Source organism: Rhinatrema bivittatum, chromosome 16, assembly GCF_901001135.1.
Source record: "Rhinatrema bivittatum chromosome 16, aRhiBiv1.1, whole genome shotgun sequence".
Lineage (NCBI taxonomy): Eukaryota > Metazoa > Chordata > Amphibia > Gymnophiona > Rhinatrematidae > Rhinatrema > Rhinatrema bivittatum.
In genome coordinates, this window is record NC_042630.1 from 12,188,015 (window position 1) to 12,204,964 (window position 16,950).

Below are 16,950 nucleotides of genomic sequence, written 5' to 3' on the forward strand. Positions count from 1 at the left end.
GGGAAGTCTCACAAATATGAAATTTCTACTATGTTATCTTGGCCAAGCTTGATGGTACCCTGTTATAGAGTCCTTCAAGCTAGGCCATGAGAACACTGAAGAAATCTCATCTTTGTGCGACTTTCCTCACTCCAAATGACATCAAATCTTCACCGAGGTATACTGTGCAATTCATACATCTCACTCTGCATGTAAAAATGGCCCCTAAACCATCACCAACACGTCACCTCGAGCTATTAGCTGGCCCTCTCTCTATAATGACCCTTCCTTTGTGCAAAAATCCTAGAAACAATTATCAAGTTGGAGGGGAGCAACTAACAGTAATGAAGCAGGAAAAAGATGTAGACAAAGGGGAGGAGTTATCATCTTCATCACTTCAGGGTAGTCAATCAACGTAACAAAAACAAGACCAAAAGAACGTTATCACTAGAAAAAAAGAAAAGGAAATAATATTACCTCTATATCTCTGGTGAAACTCTAACTTGAGTATGGTGTGAAGTTCTAGAGGGCACATCTACAAATGTATATTGGTAAGTTGAAGGCACTGGCAATTCAAAGGAGAGACCGCTCCATGGTGAGATCATACCTTGAGTACTGTGTACAATTCTGGTTGCAGCATCTCAAGAAAGATATATTTGCAATGTAGAAGGGTGACCAAAATGATAAAGGGGATGGAACAGCTCCCCTATGAGGAAAGACTGAAGAGGTTAGGGCTGTTCAGCTTGGAGAAGAGATGGCTGTGGGGGGGATATGATAGGGGTCTTTAAAATCATGAGAGGTCTAGTATGAGTAAATGTGAATCAGTTAGTTACTCTTTTGGATAATAGGAGGACAAGGCGCACTTCATGAAGTTAGCATGTAGCACATTTATAATCAGAGAAAATTCTTTTTCACTCAACACACAATTAAACTCTGGAATTTGTTGCCAGAGGATGTGGTTAGTACAGTTAGTGTAGCTGGGTTTAAAAAAGGATTGGATAAGTTACTGGAGGAGAAGTCCGTTACCTATTAATTAAGTTGAGTTAGAAAATAGCCACTGCTATTACAACAGCAGTAGCATGGAATAGACTTAGTTTTTGGGTAATTGCCAAGTACATGTGGCCTGGATAGGCCACTGTTGGAAACAGGATGCTGGGCTTGATGGACCCATGATCTGACCCATGGTGCATGGATTATACTATAACCTACATACAGCATGGACAACTTTGAATAAGAAAGGTACTTTTCTTCATAAATAACTATCTAGTTTTCAAAGGGAAACTTGCAATGATAGCTATGGGATGTAATTTTCAACCTTGGGGATTTGATTGGCTATTTAGCTAACTGGATCCTACTGAACGAAAAACAAGGAACTAAAGCCATTTTCTCTAGAAAATAGATGGGAAAGGGGAGATGAGATACAAATGTTTAAATATCTAGCAGGCTTCAGAAAATACCAGATACTAGCATTCTCCATAACATTGGAAACTCATGGATGTCTTCATTTGAAACTAACAGTAGGGAAGCTTAAAAGGAATATGAGAAAATATTTTGGGTTTTTTTCACACAGAGAGGGATAGACACTTGAAACAAACTTCCAGTGGAGATGGTAGGAGCCATATCAGTAGAAGAATTAAATCACAGAGGAGCCTCAATATTAGAGGGTGAGTGAGGAAAGGGAGTAGATCAGAGATCGAGTAGAACCTTTGACAAGTAAATATTTTTCCGATCTTAAACTTCACTTCTAAGGAAGATAATTGTAATTGTTTCATTTCAAAGCCCCCTGTGAAAATGTCTTGAATACTCAGATGCCCAAATCTCCAGGGTAGCTTTTAAGGAGGTGGAATTTTAATTTCTCACTTCTGCCCTAAACAAATCTTCAATTCTCAGAGAATGAGGCTTTAATAGCTCTTCTCTAACTTTGAGCTACTCTTCTCACAGCTCATTTGCATCACTGATCTGACTCTCCAGCTATAAGCAGGATCATGCCAAAACAATCATAAAACTGCATCAAAAAAGAGTGACGTAAAGCAGGAGAGATAGGTAAGACATTCACGATTCACACTTTTCTTACTCCACGCCAGATATATGATGCCGTAACCATAATTTCGCCAGTTAATTGGACTAAAATATGCACTCTGGCATAAGAAGGCTTTTGTTAATCCGAGCTTGACTGTTATTTACTATGTGTTTTTTGTAATAATAAGTTTAAAATCGTTCTCATCTTTTCTATAATCTCTTACAAGTTAGCCCTGTTATTTGCCCTGTTATTTGTAACCTCTTGTTCGATATAATTTCCAACTTTGGTTCTATGTAAACCGACGTGATATGTACCAGTACATGAACATCGGTATATAAAAGCCTTTAAAATAAATAAATTCATTGTAAAGTGTACTGATATAGGGCATTATATGCTATATTTATTAAAATATTATATGCCTCACTTGAAAAATCAGGCTTATATCATCCTCTTGAGTAAAAAGAAAAATATAATGTTTTTCTCACTTTACCTATGTAGTAAAAGTAGAAGTAAAACATTCATAGTACAGCCTATGTTACATAAAGTAGGAAGGTGAAATAGAAAAATATGCATGTGCTATAATTTGCTGAGTCTTAGGGGAAAAGCAACGATAGATAACCAGATCAAAAAATTGTCATTGCATTTCATGTCAAAGCTGTTTTTATTTTATCTGTAAATGTAAAGCCATGTCTTTTTTAATTTATTCAATCACAATGAGAATAGAATAACTCTTCCGTTATGTGGCCATCAAGATGTTGCTGTGCCAGAGACCTGAGCCTTTGCAGAAGGCCAACCCTTCTCTACACTAAACCGGGGAAGAGAGAACAACTGTGAACCAATCTAAACTGTCTCCTTACACTATTTGAATTCTCCATAAATGCCTGGATTTTGTTGAACGAATTTGAGCTGAGAGCAGGCAGAGCTGGAGCCGTTGAGGGGGAGTGTTGGCCATTGCAGAGCTGAGAGAAAGGAAGGAGCAGCACAGGTGGGTAATTGCATTCAGAAGAATCATTCAGAGAGAGAGAAAGAGAGAGGAAAGAGTCCAGTGGCCAAGTTACTACAAGCCAATGCTACAGCATGGAGGCGTGCCTGAAAATCAGATACAAGGATGAATATCTATGAACCAAATGCTACTCAAACTGCCATCTAATCAAGGGGTTCCAGATATGAGAGTGTGGAGACCAAAGATGGTAAGCACAGTGTACACATAAAATGGGAGAATAGCATATATGTCTGTACTACATAACTGTGCATATTATTAAAAAATAATATGAAAACATATTTGAGGGTTTCTATTTATTTAAAACAAAGATAAGCTTTAAAAAAAACCCCAAAAAACAGGAGGATAACTTTGAAAGATTTCTTCGCGGTCCCAAATATGCACGTATATGGACACATGAAGATCTCTTATAGTATTTTATAACCTGCACGAATCTGGTCCATACAAATTATATAATATGCATATGTCCACCCACCTACATATGCGTGCATGTTTCATTATACACGAATATCATCAATACCTTGAAAGCGCATACCTATTCTAAAAACAGATGCAAGTATATTATATGCTTGAAAAAAAAAAAAAACTTGTTTGCGCAAAACCCTAATTTTCAATCAGATGTAGACAAAGAAAATGTGTGCGTAATTGAGGTCACCGGTTTGCTGATACCTCTACCAGTTCACCCAGACCATCTTCAGTTCATTGAGCCGGTAGCTTTCAGACCAGTGTGCGGACACTCTTTGGCACATGTGCGTCGGCAGCCACTGTATAACTTGTGCGCATATAAATATATATATGTGTGCATGCTATAAAATAGCCTAACGGTGCACTTTTGTGCCTATGCACATAAATCCTGCTTCTACCATGTAAGTTGGGGAATTGTAAAAGGAATATGCGTCCATGCCATTGCCAGTTTCACCATTTCGGTTAACAGCTAGACCTTCCAAACCCCCCCTACCCCCCCCCCCCCCCCCAGTTTGATAGTCTGCACTTCCCCCAGTTACCCCAGACCCTTTAAACCCCAGAGAAATGGATCTTTCTATTTATTTTTTACATACGCCTCCTCCATAGCAGAATTAAATTTACGCAACAGAGGTTGCATAAGTATTAATATGAGCATCTTCTGGCCATGCCCATGCCCCACCTAGATCGTGCCCCTCTTTGAAAACTTTTGAGATGTGGAGCACAGTGGAAGGTACTCGTGCATTGGGCGGCTTTTAAAATTCACCTTTTAACCTGTCAGATATTAGAGGGAATGTTGCTCTAAGCCTTGTTGGAGCCAGATAGCTAGCACTCATATCCCTGTTGGCACCCTCCCTGCCTTGCAATCTGCTGCACAGAGACAGACAGACAGACAGCTGTTTAGGTCTGAATTGCTGGGATTTTCAGGACTAAAGTACAGGGACAGTAAAGTAGCCTCAGTAGTTTCTGGACACAAATGAGAAGGGAAAAATACTTTGCAATTCAGTTTTAGGAGCAGTTAGGGAAACCGCGTGCACTCAGCACAGCAAGGTTGGCATGAATCCTGGGAAAACTGCTTACATCCATGTTTAAAATTTGACTTGGTGCAAGGTTCATAATTGGATTGCATCCCTAAATAGTAGAGACTATTGTGCACACATCTTGGGCTGCATTTTCTCCAGTAGATTATTGGGGATGGCCCATTTCCTGTCTTTCTCCTTAGCCAGTTCTTGCTTAATTTATTAGAGGCAAATTCCTGAAGTGTTCTTTTGTGACTTTTCTTCTGTGTTTTATGTTTATACTTTGCCTTTAGGACAGTATTTGCAAAGTGCTAAATTTTGGGCCCGATTTTAAAAATAACTTTTCCTCATTCAATGCCTATAAAACAAAATAGTCTTGAAAATCATGCTCAGCATTACTGTCATCCATCACTATTGCCATCTGGTAACTAAATGACAGGGTGGCACTTTTAATCAGTGGCTAACATTTCTGTATTTTTCATCTTTGCAGATCAATCATGACAGCCAATAATCAAACCTCCATTACAGAATTCATGCTTCTTGGGTTCCCCGGCTCACGGGAGGTACAGATTTTATACTTTGTGGTGTTTCTGGTGATTTATATCTTGACCATCACAACAAACAGCATCATTATAACTATAGTAAGCATTGATCCACACCTTCACAGTCCCATGTACTTTTTTCTAAGTAACTTTGCCTTCCTGGAAATCTGGTACGCAACTGCAACCATCCCGAAAATGCTCTCTGGCTTCCTAACAGGGAACAAAGCCATTTCCTACAGAAGTTGCATTGCACAGTCATACTTCTGTTTTATCTTGGCATCCATGGAGTATATCTTGCTTACAGTAATGGCATTTGATCGGTATTATGCTATATGCTACCCTTTGCAGTATGGTACTATTATGAACAGCAGACTTTGTAAACAGCTGGCTATTGGATCCTGGACAAGTGGTTTTCTTAATGGATGGCCAATATCAATCCCAGCATCCAGGTCCTCATTTTGTGGGTCCAATCAAATAAATCATTTCTTTTGTGATTTCATACCACTTTTGAAGCTGACCTGTTCAGACACAATTGTTAGTGAAGTTATTTTCTTTGGTCTTGCATGGGTTATAGTGCTGACGTCTCTCTTCCTTATAACAGTATCTTACTGTTACATCATCATGACTATACTCCGAATCCCTTCTGCCACAGGACGGAAGAAGGCCTTCTCCACCTGTGCTTCCCACCTCACTGTGGTTCTGATTTTCTTTGGCACGGCCATTTTTATCTACCTGCGACCCAACCCAATGCAATCCTTTGAAGCAGATAAGGTAGTGTCTTTGATTTTCTCAGCTATAACTCCACTCTTGAACCCTTTGATCTACAGCCTAAGAAACAAAGAGGTGCTCAAGGCCTTAAACAGAGTCTGGAACAAAATGTGCAGCTGAACTGTTTGCCTCTCCCTGATAAAGGATTGCCTATGGTTGCTGATGTGAAATATAGAAATTCTAATTCATGTCAATAAATTCTTACAGCAATTAGTTTATCTGAGAATTTAAAAAAGTAATGCAGATAAATATGGAAACTATATTTTCATATTTTGAAATTACTGAAACAATATATGTTAGGGATATGCATTTGTTTCAAACAAATTTCAAAAACACAACAAATAAAGCAAACTTGTTTCATTTGGGGGGGACCCCAAAATGAATCGAGGGCCCCGAAATGAAACAAATCTTATTCATTCAAACTTCTTAGGGCCTAAACCTAGGCCCGAGCACAATGCTGGGTTCTCAGCATAGGCCCAGCTTGATGCTGGAGTCTCGGCTGAGACCCAAAAAAGGTTTGCCTGATCGGGTATCCATTTATTTATCCATTTATTTATTTGTGGTTTTTTATATACCGCTCATCGTTTGGAACATCTGATTGGTTTACAGTAGAACATGAAATTCAGCAACAGGCTTTACATATAACTTAGTGTTTAACAAAATAAACAAGGGGTTGGTAGGCAGGCAACAATAAAAGGGAATACAGTCATGTAACTCTAAGAGAACAGCAGGGACAATATTACTATGTTACTATGGGTAAATGGGACTTTGGGCATGTCGTTGAACTAAGGGAATAGTAAATAAATAAGCAAAATAAATAAATAAATACATACATTTTTAATAAATTTAAATCCATTTATATTTAAATTTATTAAAAATGTTAAATGCTTAACACTTATAGGCCAAAGTGATATACAACACAACAAACAATTAAAATATAATATATAACCATAGACAATTAAAATATAACAGCAATATAAATTAAACAACAACATGAAGAGTAAAATACAATTTAACACAATTTAAAAAACAAAAGTACAATCTGGAGATATGGACATTGCTTAGAACATGTCTAATTAAAAGACATGTAAGCTTACATATAGGCCAATTTGAATAAATACATCTTTAAAAGACCTCTAAATGTTTTCAGACTGTCACACATATGTAGCTCAATTGAAAATGAGTTCCAGAGAAAAGGGGCTGCCGCAGAGAAGGCACATTCATGGGTTACCTGAAAACATGCTGCTTTTAGAGAAGGAATGTCCACAAGCCCTCTTTGAGGACCTCCATGTGCCTTAAAGGCTGGTACATTTTTGCAAGGGCATTTAACCATGGGCATGTCAACTTAAAAGTGACAATGCCTATCTTATATTTGATATACTCATTGATAGACAGCCAATGAAGATCAACAAAGGCCGGAGTAATATGATGACACTTGGTACCAGTAATGAGACGAACAGTCAAATTAATTAACCACTGTAGAAGCTGTAAAGAGATCCAAGTAAGGACTGTTGCAATAGTCAGTGATGGGAAAGATGGATGCTTGTACAATTATATGAAACTGACTTATGGAGTATATATATAGACCAGATTAGACCCGAAGTTTGAAAATGCCATCTAACTACAATACTAATATGTGCACAAAAAATCAAAGTGCTGTCTAGCATCACACCAAGGCTTTTTACACAAGTTTGAATAAGAACTTACTGAGTTCTCGAGACATAATGAAGTTTCAGGAAACTTGGAATAAAGACTATAGACAGAAAGAAACTCTGTTTTTGCCATATTCAGAGAGAGCTTATTTAAAAAACAGCTATTTTTTGATGGTAGAGAAGCAAATGTTTAAATGTTCAAGATGGTCCTGCCAGGTGGAATGGAGACGTATTACAAACTGTATGTTGTAAGCACAGATCTTATAACTGTCTTCTTTATTTTCTTTTATCTTATAACTGTCTTCTTTATTTTCCTACTCCAAGTTAAGGCTTCCTTGTTATAATGTAACTGTATGCTCCGTATCTCTTGTTGATTGGTTAATTGTATATTCTGCTTAGTTCATTGTAAACCGAATTGATTTGATTTGTATCAAGAAAGTCGGTATATAAAAGCCTTAATAAATAAATAATAAATAAATAAATAAATAACTGTCACTCAGACTTGTAAGGATTTTACAAATCGGAGTTAAGTATATATTGAAAAGTACAGAAGATAAAGAAAAGCCTTGCAGGACACCAGTTTTAATCAGTGAGATAGAATAAACTTCATTTTTTGATTTGATTTGCTGCGAATTATTTTGCAAATAGGAGGAAAACCATTGGATGACAGAGGCAGCAAGGCCAAATTCTGGCAAATGATAGCAAAGGATGGCATGGTCAACCGAATCAAATGTGGACAAGATATCTAAAGGCAAGGCAAGGCCTGGCCTCTGCCCGCACCCAGGCTTGATGCCACGACCTGACACAGAGGCCAAGTCCAGAGGGCTGGACCTCAGCCTAGGCTGGAGCCCGGACCCAGGCCCACTGCCTTGATCTGTCCCAGAGGCCGGGACCTGATGGGGCATCAGCATAGGCCTAAGGTGGGGCACAGACCCAGGCCTACTGTTGCGTCCCATTCCGGAGACCGGGTACTGACTCCAGGGCCTTAGCCTGGACCTAGGCCCGAAGCAAAGGCCTTGGCCTGGACCCAGGCCCAATGCCAGGGCCTGGCCTGAAAGCTGGGTCCTGAAGCCGGGGCCTCAACCTAGGCCTTGATCCAGGCCCAGGCCTTGCAGCTGCTCCCTCATTGTACTCTTTTTCTCTTCACATGCTATCCACTGGGTTTGCACTGGAGTTAATTAATTCTGGCGCATTCACTCCAGCAAATTTTACTGGGACCCAGGTCTGGGCTCTGGTCTTGGCCTAGGCTGAGGTCATGATGTCAGGACATGACCTCCAGGCTGGGCCGTGGCATAAGGCCTAGGTATGAACTCCATCTTAGGCTAAACCACAAGCATCAGGGCCCGGCCTCTGGGTCCGGTCACGGCCTTGGTCCAGGCCAAGGCTTCAGCATTGGGACTCAGCCTCAGGCTGGGTCGCAACAGCAGGCCTGGGTCCGGGCTCTAGTCTAGGCCAAGGACCTGGCTCTGGGCTAGGCCGAAGACCAGACTTTGGTCTTGGTTTCAACCTGAGGCGTCGGCCTTGCTTAGGCCAAACTTGCGGCTACATATGGCTCACTCAACCTTCCTCAGACCAGGCTTTTTCCGGAAGGTTGGGAGGCCTCAGGAGCCCTCATTTTCGTTTTTCGGCTGTTTTGGTTTTTTCCAAATTTGATTCATTTTTTTTTCTCACTAATGAAACTAATCAAACATTCCACAAAGCAAAATTTGTGGAAATATGATCTCCTGAAAACGAAATGCAAACAATTTTTTTTCCCCCTGCACATCCTGCAAAATGTCATTGGGTCTGCCCAGGGACAGTCTTATGTCTGCACTAGTCAAAAGAATGACATGGATGTTGTATGCCAAAACACAATCTCTTTATATGTGTGGGTTATTAAGTTGAATCAGGGCAAACATAGTTTTGTAATAAATCTTTTAGGGAGTCAAATTCCTAAAGTATAAAGATACAGTTTGCTTTACTTTCAAAATTAAAAGTATTTTATTATAGATACAAAATGAGAAAAACTCTTTGATATATCAGACCCTTAATGAAGACAGAGGATAACTTTAAAATACATTCCTGCAGTGCATATGTGCATGTATATATAGTTAAACAGATCTACAGAAGTATTTTACAACCTGCATGCATGACCTACATGTATTTTATAAAATATATATTTATTTCTACCCCACAACATATGCGGATATGTATCCTGTTATTTTTTGCTGGTTGTAATGTAAACCGAAGTGATAATTAATCCTCGGTATATAAAAAGTTATTAAAAAAATAAAAACCTCATATATGAACACATGCAAACCTTGGAAACTATGTTTATCAATGCATTGAGCATGTGTTCTTTCCAGCTATTCTTAAAATATACTTGTCTAAGTTTTACATGCAGACGTAAACTACGATTTAACATGTATGAGTTAGCCGATTTTAAAACATGCGCACAAATGAAATTAACCACTTTCCAATCTGTCTCCAGGTCATCAAGACCTTCAAGGTTTCCTCAATCTGAACTCCTCACACTTCACACAGTCCTCTCACCTTTAGTATTACAAAATAAACATGTAGGCCACATTAGGGATGTGAATCGTTTTTATGATGAATTAAAATATCGTCCGATATTTCTCATTTCGTCATATATTGGTAAAATTGATAAACGATTGTATTTTCCTGAATTTTTGTAAAAAATCGTTAGCGTGCACCAACAAAAAACGTTAATTTTTGTTATTTTTGTTGGTGCGCACTAAGCCGAAAAATGATTTTTTACTAAAAAAAAAAAAAAAAAGCTGAAATGCGGGAAAACAAGATTTTCCTGCGGCCACCCGAACCCAAAAGCACAAACGATCGGGCACGCGATACACATCCCTAGGCCATATAATTAGCAGCTGCAAAATTATGCATAACTTGCGCGTGCCGGCTGGCTGCCGTCACACCATTCCCTGGCACAGCCGCTGTGCCAGAGGACTCAGGACCACCCCCGGCCCACTGCCCCGCCCCGGCCCACCGCCCCGCCCCCATACTGCCATCCCGCCCCTTTTTCAAAGCCCCGGGACATATGCGCGTCCCGGGGCTTGCGTGACTATGCAACATAGGCTCGGCACGCGCAGGGTAGGTTTTAAAGGGTTACGCGCATAACCCTTTGAAAATCTACCCCTTAGTGAACAAGGGGCCAGTATTTTCATACTTAGATGTTATAATCTGTGTTTAGATTAAGTGGCAAGCTTTCCGCAGAGGGAATACTAGGCCATAAATTTCCAAACAGTGCATCACATGAAAGCATGCACTGTCTTTACAGAAAGAAAAGTTGTATGATGGTTATCCCACTGATCCCTTCTTGATTCAGATTTGAAATCTTTCAGGTTACTGTGCAGTATAGATTCCAGTTTGGTATGCCAGACTGAGAGAATAAGGGTATGTCCATTGATAGCGTTGTACAGGAAGAGGATTTTGGTTGGTTTACTTTCACTTCATTGTGGGATAGAATTCTGTTTTATTTAGGGACTTTTATAATGTTTTTGTTGGGAGAGAAAAAAAAACCACAGAAAAAAATAATCCCCCTTGACCAGCATCTTTCCCCGTTCAACACATGCGTTAGTCATGCAATGCAAACACTCTTCATTTTTTCTGGGCCAAATTTGCATACAATACCATGGCCCTTTTCCCACTGGGCCCAGTTCCAAACATCACACACTCTTCACTGCTGCCCGAGACCCGGAGGTCTGCTGCCAATCTCACTGGATACCCCGGTGTCACTGGGAGGGGTGGGAGCTATAGGAAATGCTCTCAAAGCTCCTCTCTTTAACTCCTCTCTTTACCAGGCCTTCCCCTGGAGAAAGCGGCAATCACAGCGGCACCTTTGGGTTCAGAGCCTGGACTGCCACAGGTCTCACTCTGCTAGCAAACAGCTTCAATGTATTCTCCTGCTGCAGGCCCAAATAAAATGAATCATTAGGAGATCTCCCTCCCACTGTCCACCATCCTCTTCTGGATTCAGGTCTGCAATCCCTTTACCATGATGCTATAGATAATGTGAGTGCTGCTAAGGGGGTGTCTTTGTTTGGGTGGGATCCATTTCAATGCAGAACAAAATGGAAGAAGAAGAATAAGTTTTGTTAAGTTTGCCCTCGTTTTGGTTTGAAAATGAAAGGAAAGCAAACAAGAAATATTGTTGTGTTTCTAACCAGAAGCACATCCCCATCTGTTAAGGAAAGCGTACAAAGACTCAATATCAAATTTACCATCAAAATCAGCTAAGCAGCTACAGTACACCTCTGCTGTATGACTCCACAGCAATAACCACAAGATCAGAATGAAAACTGACTGTTATTCCATAAGCAAATCACCTCATTCTGACTTGGTGGTACTAAAAAGCTAAACTTTGGAGCTCTACCAGCTTCTGTCTATCCTTCAAGTTACACATTCTTTCATATTTACCTTAATCAAAAAGTTTATGTGCAGAACAAGGAGCTCATGCCTCACAGATGGACAAGAAGACTAGAAGCCAAAATTTGTTTTGGAAAATGCTTACACAAAGAAAATATTTTATGCTCAAATTTCAGGATGTTACATTACCCCCTATAGTTTGAGTTTTGCAAAACCACAATCATATTCCTCTCATGGAGGAGAATTTCTACTAATCTTTGCCACAGAATTTGACTTGCTGAAAGTTCTCCTAATTAACAAAGGGAAGTTGATGTCTACTTCTTGGTGAATGCCAGTTAGGGGGTGAAGAATGATAGAAGTAATTGGCTGATGATTATCACTGTGAATGTAGGGGACATGGGGTGAGACGATAGAAGGCATGTTGATGGTTATTACTGTCACTGCCCAATTTTTCCCCACACATTAATATTAATGGATTTTCCAATGAAATAGTAATTTAACTATCTAGAATTAATAAAATAATGACAATGTGAATCAAATTTTATTTTATGAATAATATCCAATCAATGGTTTATGGAAAACTTTATGTAAACTCCTAACAAATCTCAAATTAACATACTATATTTATGCTGATGATGTTCAGATTCTTTTGCCAATAAATTCCAATCTTACTAATTCACTAAGGGCCTCATTTTCTAAAGTATCGCAGGCCTGCGATACTTTAGAAAATTGCGCTACTCTGGGGTGGGGGGGGCGGTCCTGCGCTAGCCGGCAGTGATCGTACCGTCGCGGTATGATCGCTGCCGGCATCACACCCAATAACTACACCATAGAAGGTGTAGTTATTGGGCGCGAAATAGCGAGCAAAAAGGGCCTTACCTTTCCGCTCTGCGCGCCGTCCTCGCTGAGTCCGCCCCGATTTCAGTAACACAGGCCTGCGCTACTTTCGCTAGCTAACAGCGCAAGCCTGCGATAGCTTTGGAAAATGAGGCCCTAAATCTTTGTAACTCCTATCTCAACACAATACAACAATTACTAACACAAATATCCGTTAATCATAATAAAACAGAGATATTATACATTTGCAATAAACAATCACCAGACTTTAGCCTCCATCTTAATAATAATCTATCTAATAAAAATATTTTACTTAATATAAGACACCTTGGAATCACTTTGGATTCGGAATTCTGTTTCAAACAACACATTAACATCATCATCAAAGAAGGTTTTTACAAACTTCAAGTCTTAAAAAGAATTAAAACCTCTACTCCACCATCATGATTTTCATATAGCCTTGCAAGCTCTACTATTTCCAAATTAGACAACTGCAACGCAATTCTTCTTGGATTACCTGCTTCTACCATTACTCCGCATCAACTATTGCAAAATGCAGCAGCACGACTACTTAGTAATTTAAAGAAATCGGATCACATTACTCCACTACTTAAGGATCTTCACTGGTTACCAGTTATTATAGAGTACAATACAAGTCTTTATCACTCATTCATGAAGCACTGTATAACAATAAATCTGACTGGATGGATTCAACACTTCTTTTTCAAATATCAAAAAGAACTTTACGATCTACAAATACCTGTCTCCTTGATGTCCCATTTCCTAAAATTATCCGTCTAATTTCAACAAGACAACGTGCTTTTTCAATAGCTGGCCTGATATTATGGAATTCCCTTCCAATCGAATTAAGACCTGAGTCTTCTTCACAAACATTTAAGAAACAATTAAAAACTCTGCTTTTCCTAAAAGCTTTTTCAATATGAAAATAAGAATAACATCCTAATCTCAATTTCATTTATTTTATTTTCTTCTTTCTTCTATCCTCTAATTATCAATTACCTGGTATAATATTTCTCCTTCTTTTTCAGACATTGTATTTTTCTTTTACTTTATTGTATGATATGCTGACTGTTGTTGAATATACAGTATACAAAAATTAATAAATAAATAAAAGTTAGACGTGATTAGTCTTTGACATTTAATTTATAGGTATTTTTTAAATGTTGGGGCTGATCGTGGGCTACATTCTAGGCCCCTAAATTAGCCAGTTAGTTTCTGAGCAGTTAACTTAGCCTCATTTTCAGCCAAACCTAGGTGGCTGGAAATATGACCATCAGAGTCAAGTCATTTAGAATCGGAAGCTAGAACTTAACCTAAAGTCCTGAAAATCAGTGCTAACTGACTTAGGGCCTCATTTTCTAAAGTATCGCAGGCCTGTGATACTTTAGAAGATGAGGGGCGGAGGGCCGAAATGGGGGGAGGGCCTGCGCTAGCCGGCAGCGATCGCACCGTCGCGGTGGGATCGCTGCCGGTTTCACACCCAATAGAGCCACCATAGGAGGTGTAGCTATTCGGAGCGAAAGCTGCCGCGAAAAGGCTCCTTACCTTTTCGCTGTCCGCGGCGTTGGCGCAGAGTCGGCCCTGGTGACGCCCCAACTCCTCCTCTTCCGGGGCCGACTCCGCCCTGACTCCGCCACCATCCTGGTATCGCATGCGATAAGGGACTTTTCGCATGCGAAAGGTCCCTTATTGCGTGCGAGCGGCGTGGAAAATGAGGCCCTTAGTCATCTCAACTCCCTACCCTCCCAATTCGGCGACCTCCTCCATGTAAATCAAACCCCAATCTATGATTCAATAACACCACCCTGCCAGCAATCCCCTCCCACCCCCTCTCAATGTACTAAACTAAACTAATCTCCTCCCTCCTATAATGCAAGAGGTCAGGTCCACGCAGTAGCCAAACATAGTCAGGTCAATTGCAAGAGGTCATGTCCAGGAGATCAGGCCAAGGGCAGATGAAGACACATATGATACACTGGATAAGACAGCAGGCTGCGCAAGGCAAGACTGGTGGAAGCAGACTGGGGAAGGCAAGGCTGGAGCACAGGTACAAACAGGAAGATAGGATAATCAGGAACACAGGAGCAACACACACAGTTATTAGGCATGAAGCCCATTGCTGAGATGAGGTAATGCTGTGGGAACTTTGCTTATATAGCCCGATTGGGTTGACATCATTAGGAGATGCCACACAGTGTTTCTCACTGCAGGGCTTATATTAAATGCATGCAGGTGCACACATATGCGCCTAAGGGAAGGAAGTGGCCTGATCAATCAGTGGTGATCAGTAGTATGTAACAATGTCCATGCCTGTTATACAATTTTTGTAAATGCACATTTTTTTTTTTTTTTTTTTTTTACTATTTTTCTCATCTTATCAAAGTTTCCCTTTTCAAACTTTAGACCTAAAGCCATGGATTTACTTACTGTGTCCACCTTCTAATCATTAATTCAAATTTGATCATATTGTGATCACTATTGCCAAGCAGCCCCATCACCGTTACCTCTCTCACCAAATCCTGCACTCCACTGAGAATTAGATCTAGAATTGCTCCCTGTCTCATTGGGTCCTGAACCAATTGCTCCATAAAACTGTCATTTATTACATCCAGGAACTTTATCTCTCTAGCATGTCCTGATGGTTCACGTACCCAGTCAATATTGGGGAAATTGAAATCTCCCATTATTGCTGCACTACCAATTTGGTTAGCTTCCCTAATTTCTCATAGGATTTCACTATCCATCTCATCATTTTGGACAGATGGATGGTATTATACTCCTATTGCTATATTCTTCCCCAATACACAAGGGATTTCTAACCCATAAAGATTTGATTGTCTATTTAGTAGAGACGTGAATCGGAACCGGTATCAGTTCTGATTCCGGTTCCGATTCACATCGTGAAATTTTTATCTTGCGGTCCGATCTGATTTTTTTTTTTTTATTGGCTGTGCCCGAGCCGATAACCAAAAAATACAGCCGACTCTTTAAAATGAGTTTGTTAGTATCCCTCCACACTCCAGACCCCCCCAAAAATGTTTAAATACCTGGTGGTCCAGCGGGGGTCCCGGGAGCATTCTCCTGCACTCGGGCCATCAGCTGCCAGTAAACAAAATGGCACCGATGGCCCTTTGCCCTTAGCATGTGACAGGGTATCCGTGCCATTGGCACGGCCCCTGTCACATGGTAGGAGCAACGGACGGCTGGCACCATCTTTAAAAATGGCGCGGGCCATCCAGTGCACCTACCATGTCACAGGGGCCAACCAATGGCACCGATAGCCCCTGTCACATGGTAAGAGCAAAGGGCCATCGGCGCCATTTGATTAGTGGCAGTCGACAGCCCGAGCATGGGAGAATGCTCCTGGGACCCCCGCTGAACCACCAGGTATTTAAAAAGTTTTGGAGGGGGTCTGGAGGGTGGGGGGATACTAACAAACTCATTTTAAAGGGTCAGGTTGTGTTTTTAGGTTGTGTCCTTTCTTCCTGCCCCCCCCCCCCCATAACGATAAGAAAACCCACTAAATTAATCGTGGGGTTTCCTATCGCTATCGGGGACCCCCTGATATCTGACGATATTGAAAATATCAGATGATATTTTCAATCGTCAGATAAACGATTCACATCCCTAGTATTTAGTCTCTTGCAGGGTCTTTATCCTGTTGGACTCGATGCCATCCCAGACATAAAGCGCCACCTCGCCACCAAGTTGCTCCTCTCTATCATTGTGATATAATTTGTACCCTGGTATAGCACTGTCCCATTGGTTGTCCTCCTTCCACCATGTCTCTGAGATGCCAATTAAGTCTATGTCATCATTCACTGCTATCCTCATACAGTATCTTCTATATCCTTTGCAGTAATTTTTTCTCTTATCCTTCCTCTCCTGATTTTCTCCAACAGACTAGTTAGTTATCTTAGAAATGTGAGAAATATACATCAGGTCACCAGAAAATATTCAACACATCAAAAATTGTGAAAGCTCCTTGCTATAAATCCCCATCTATTGAATAAATATGCTAATTCCTTTGATAACCTCAACTGCAAGGTCTATGAAACCCAATAATAAAGAAATGGGAAAAAAAAAAGTTGCATTGCCAAAATATACAAATAGATTTCCAATGAGTTCTAAATATGGCAGAAATGTATTTCCTATATGTATTGGCAAGGTTATGGGAACTATAATGCATGACTGCTGTGCATCGAATTATTATCCAGTTAGTCACTGATTCCTCCAACTATTTTTCACCCCATGCCTCTCTATATGCTTTTCTCCA

At 40.3% G+C, this 16,950-nt stretch overlaps 2 protein-coding genes across 2 annotated transcripts in view; one reads left to right on the forward strand and one right to left on the reverse strand.

Moving 5' to 3' along the window:
* LOC115077831 (olfactory receptor 5V1-like) overlaps nt 1-16,950 on the reverse strand; it is a 284,159-nt gene that overhangs the window by 127,175 nt on the left and 140,034 nt on the right. The window lies entirely within an intron of this gene.
* Nucleotides 4,978-5,910, forward strand: LOC115077303 (olfactory receptor 6F1-like). Its single transcript, XM_029579594.1, has one exon. It carries the CDS (start codon nt 4,978-4,980, stop codon nt 5,908-5,910), a length of 933 nt encoding a protein of 310 aa, XP_029435454.1.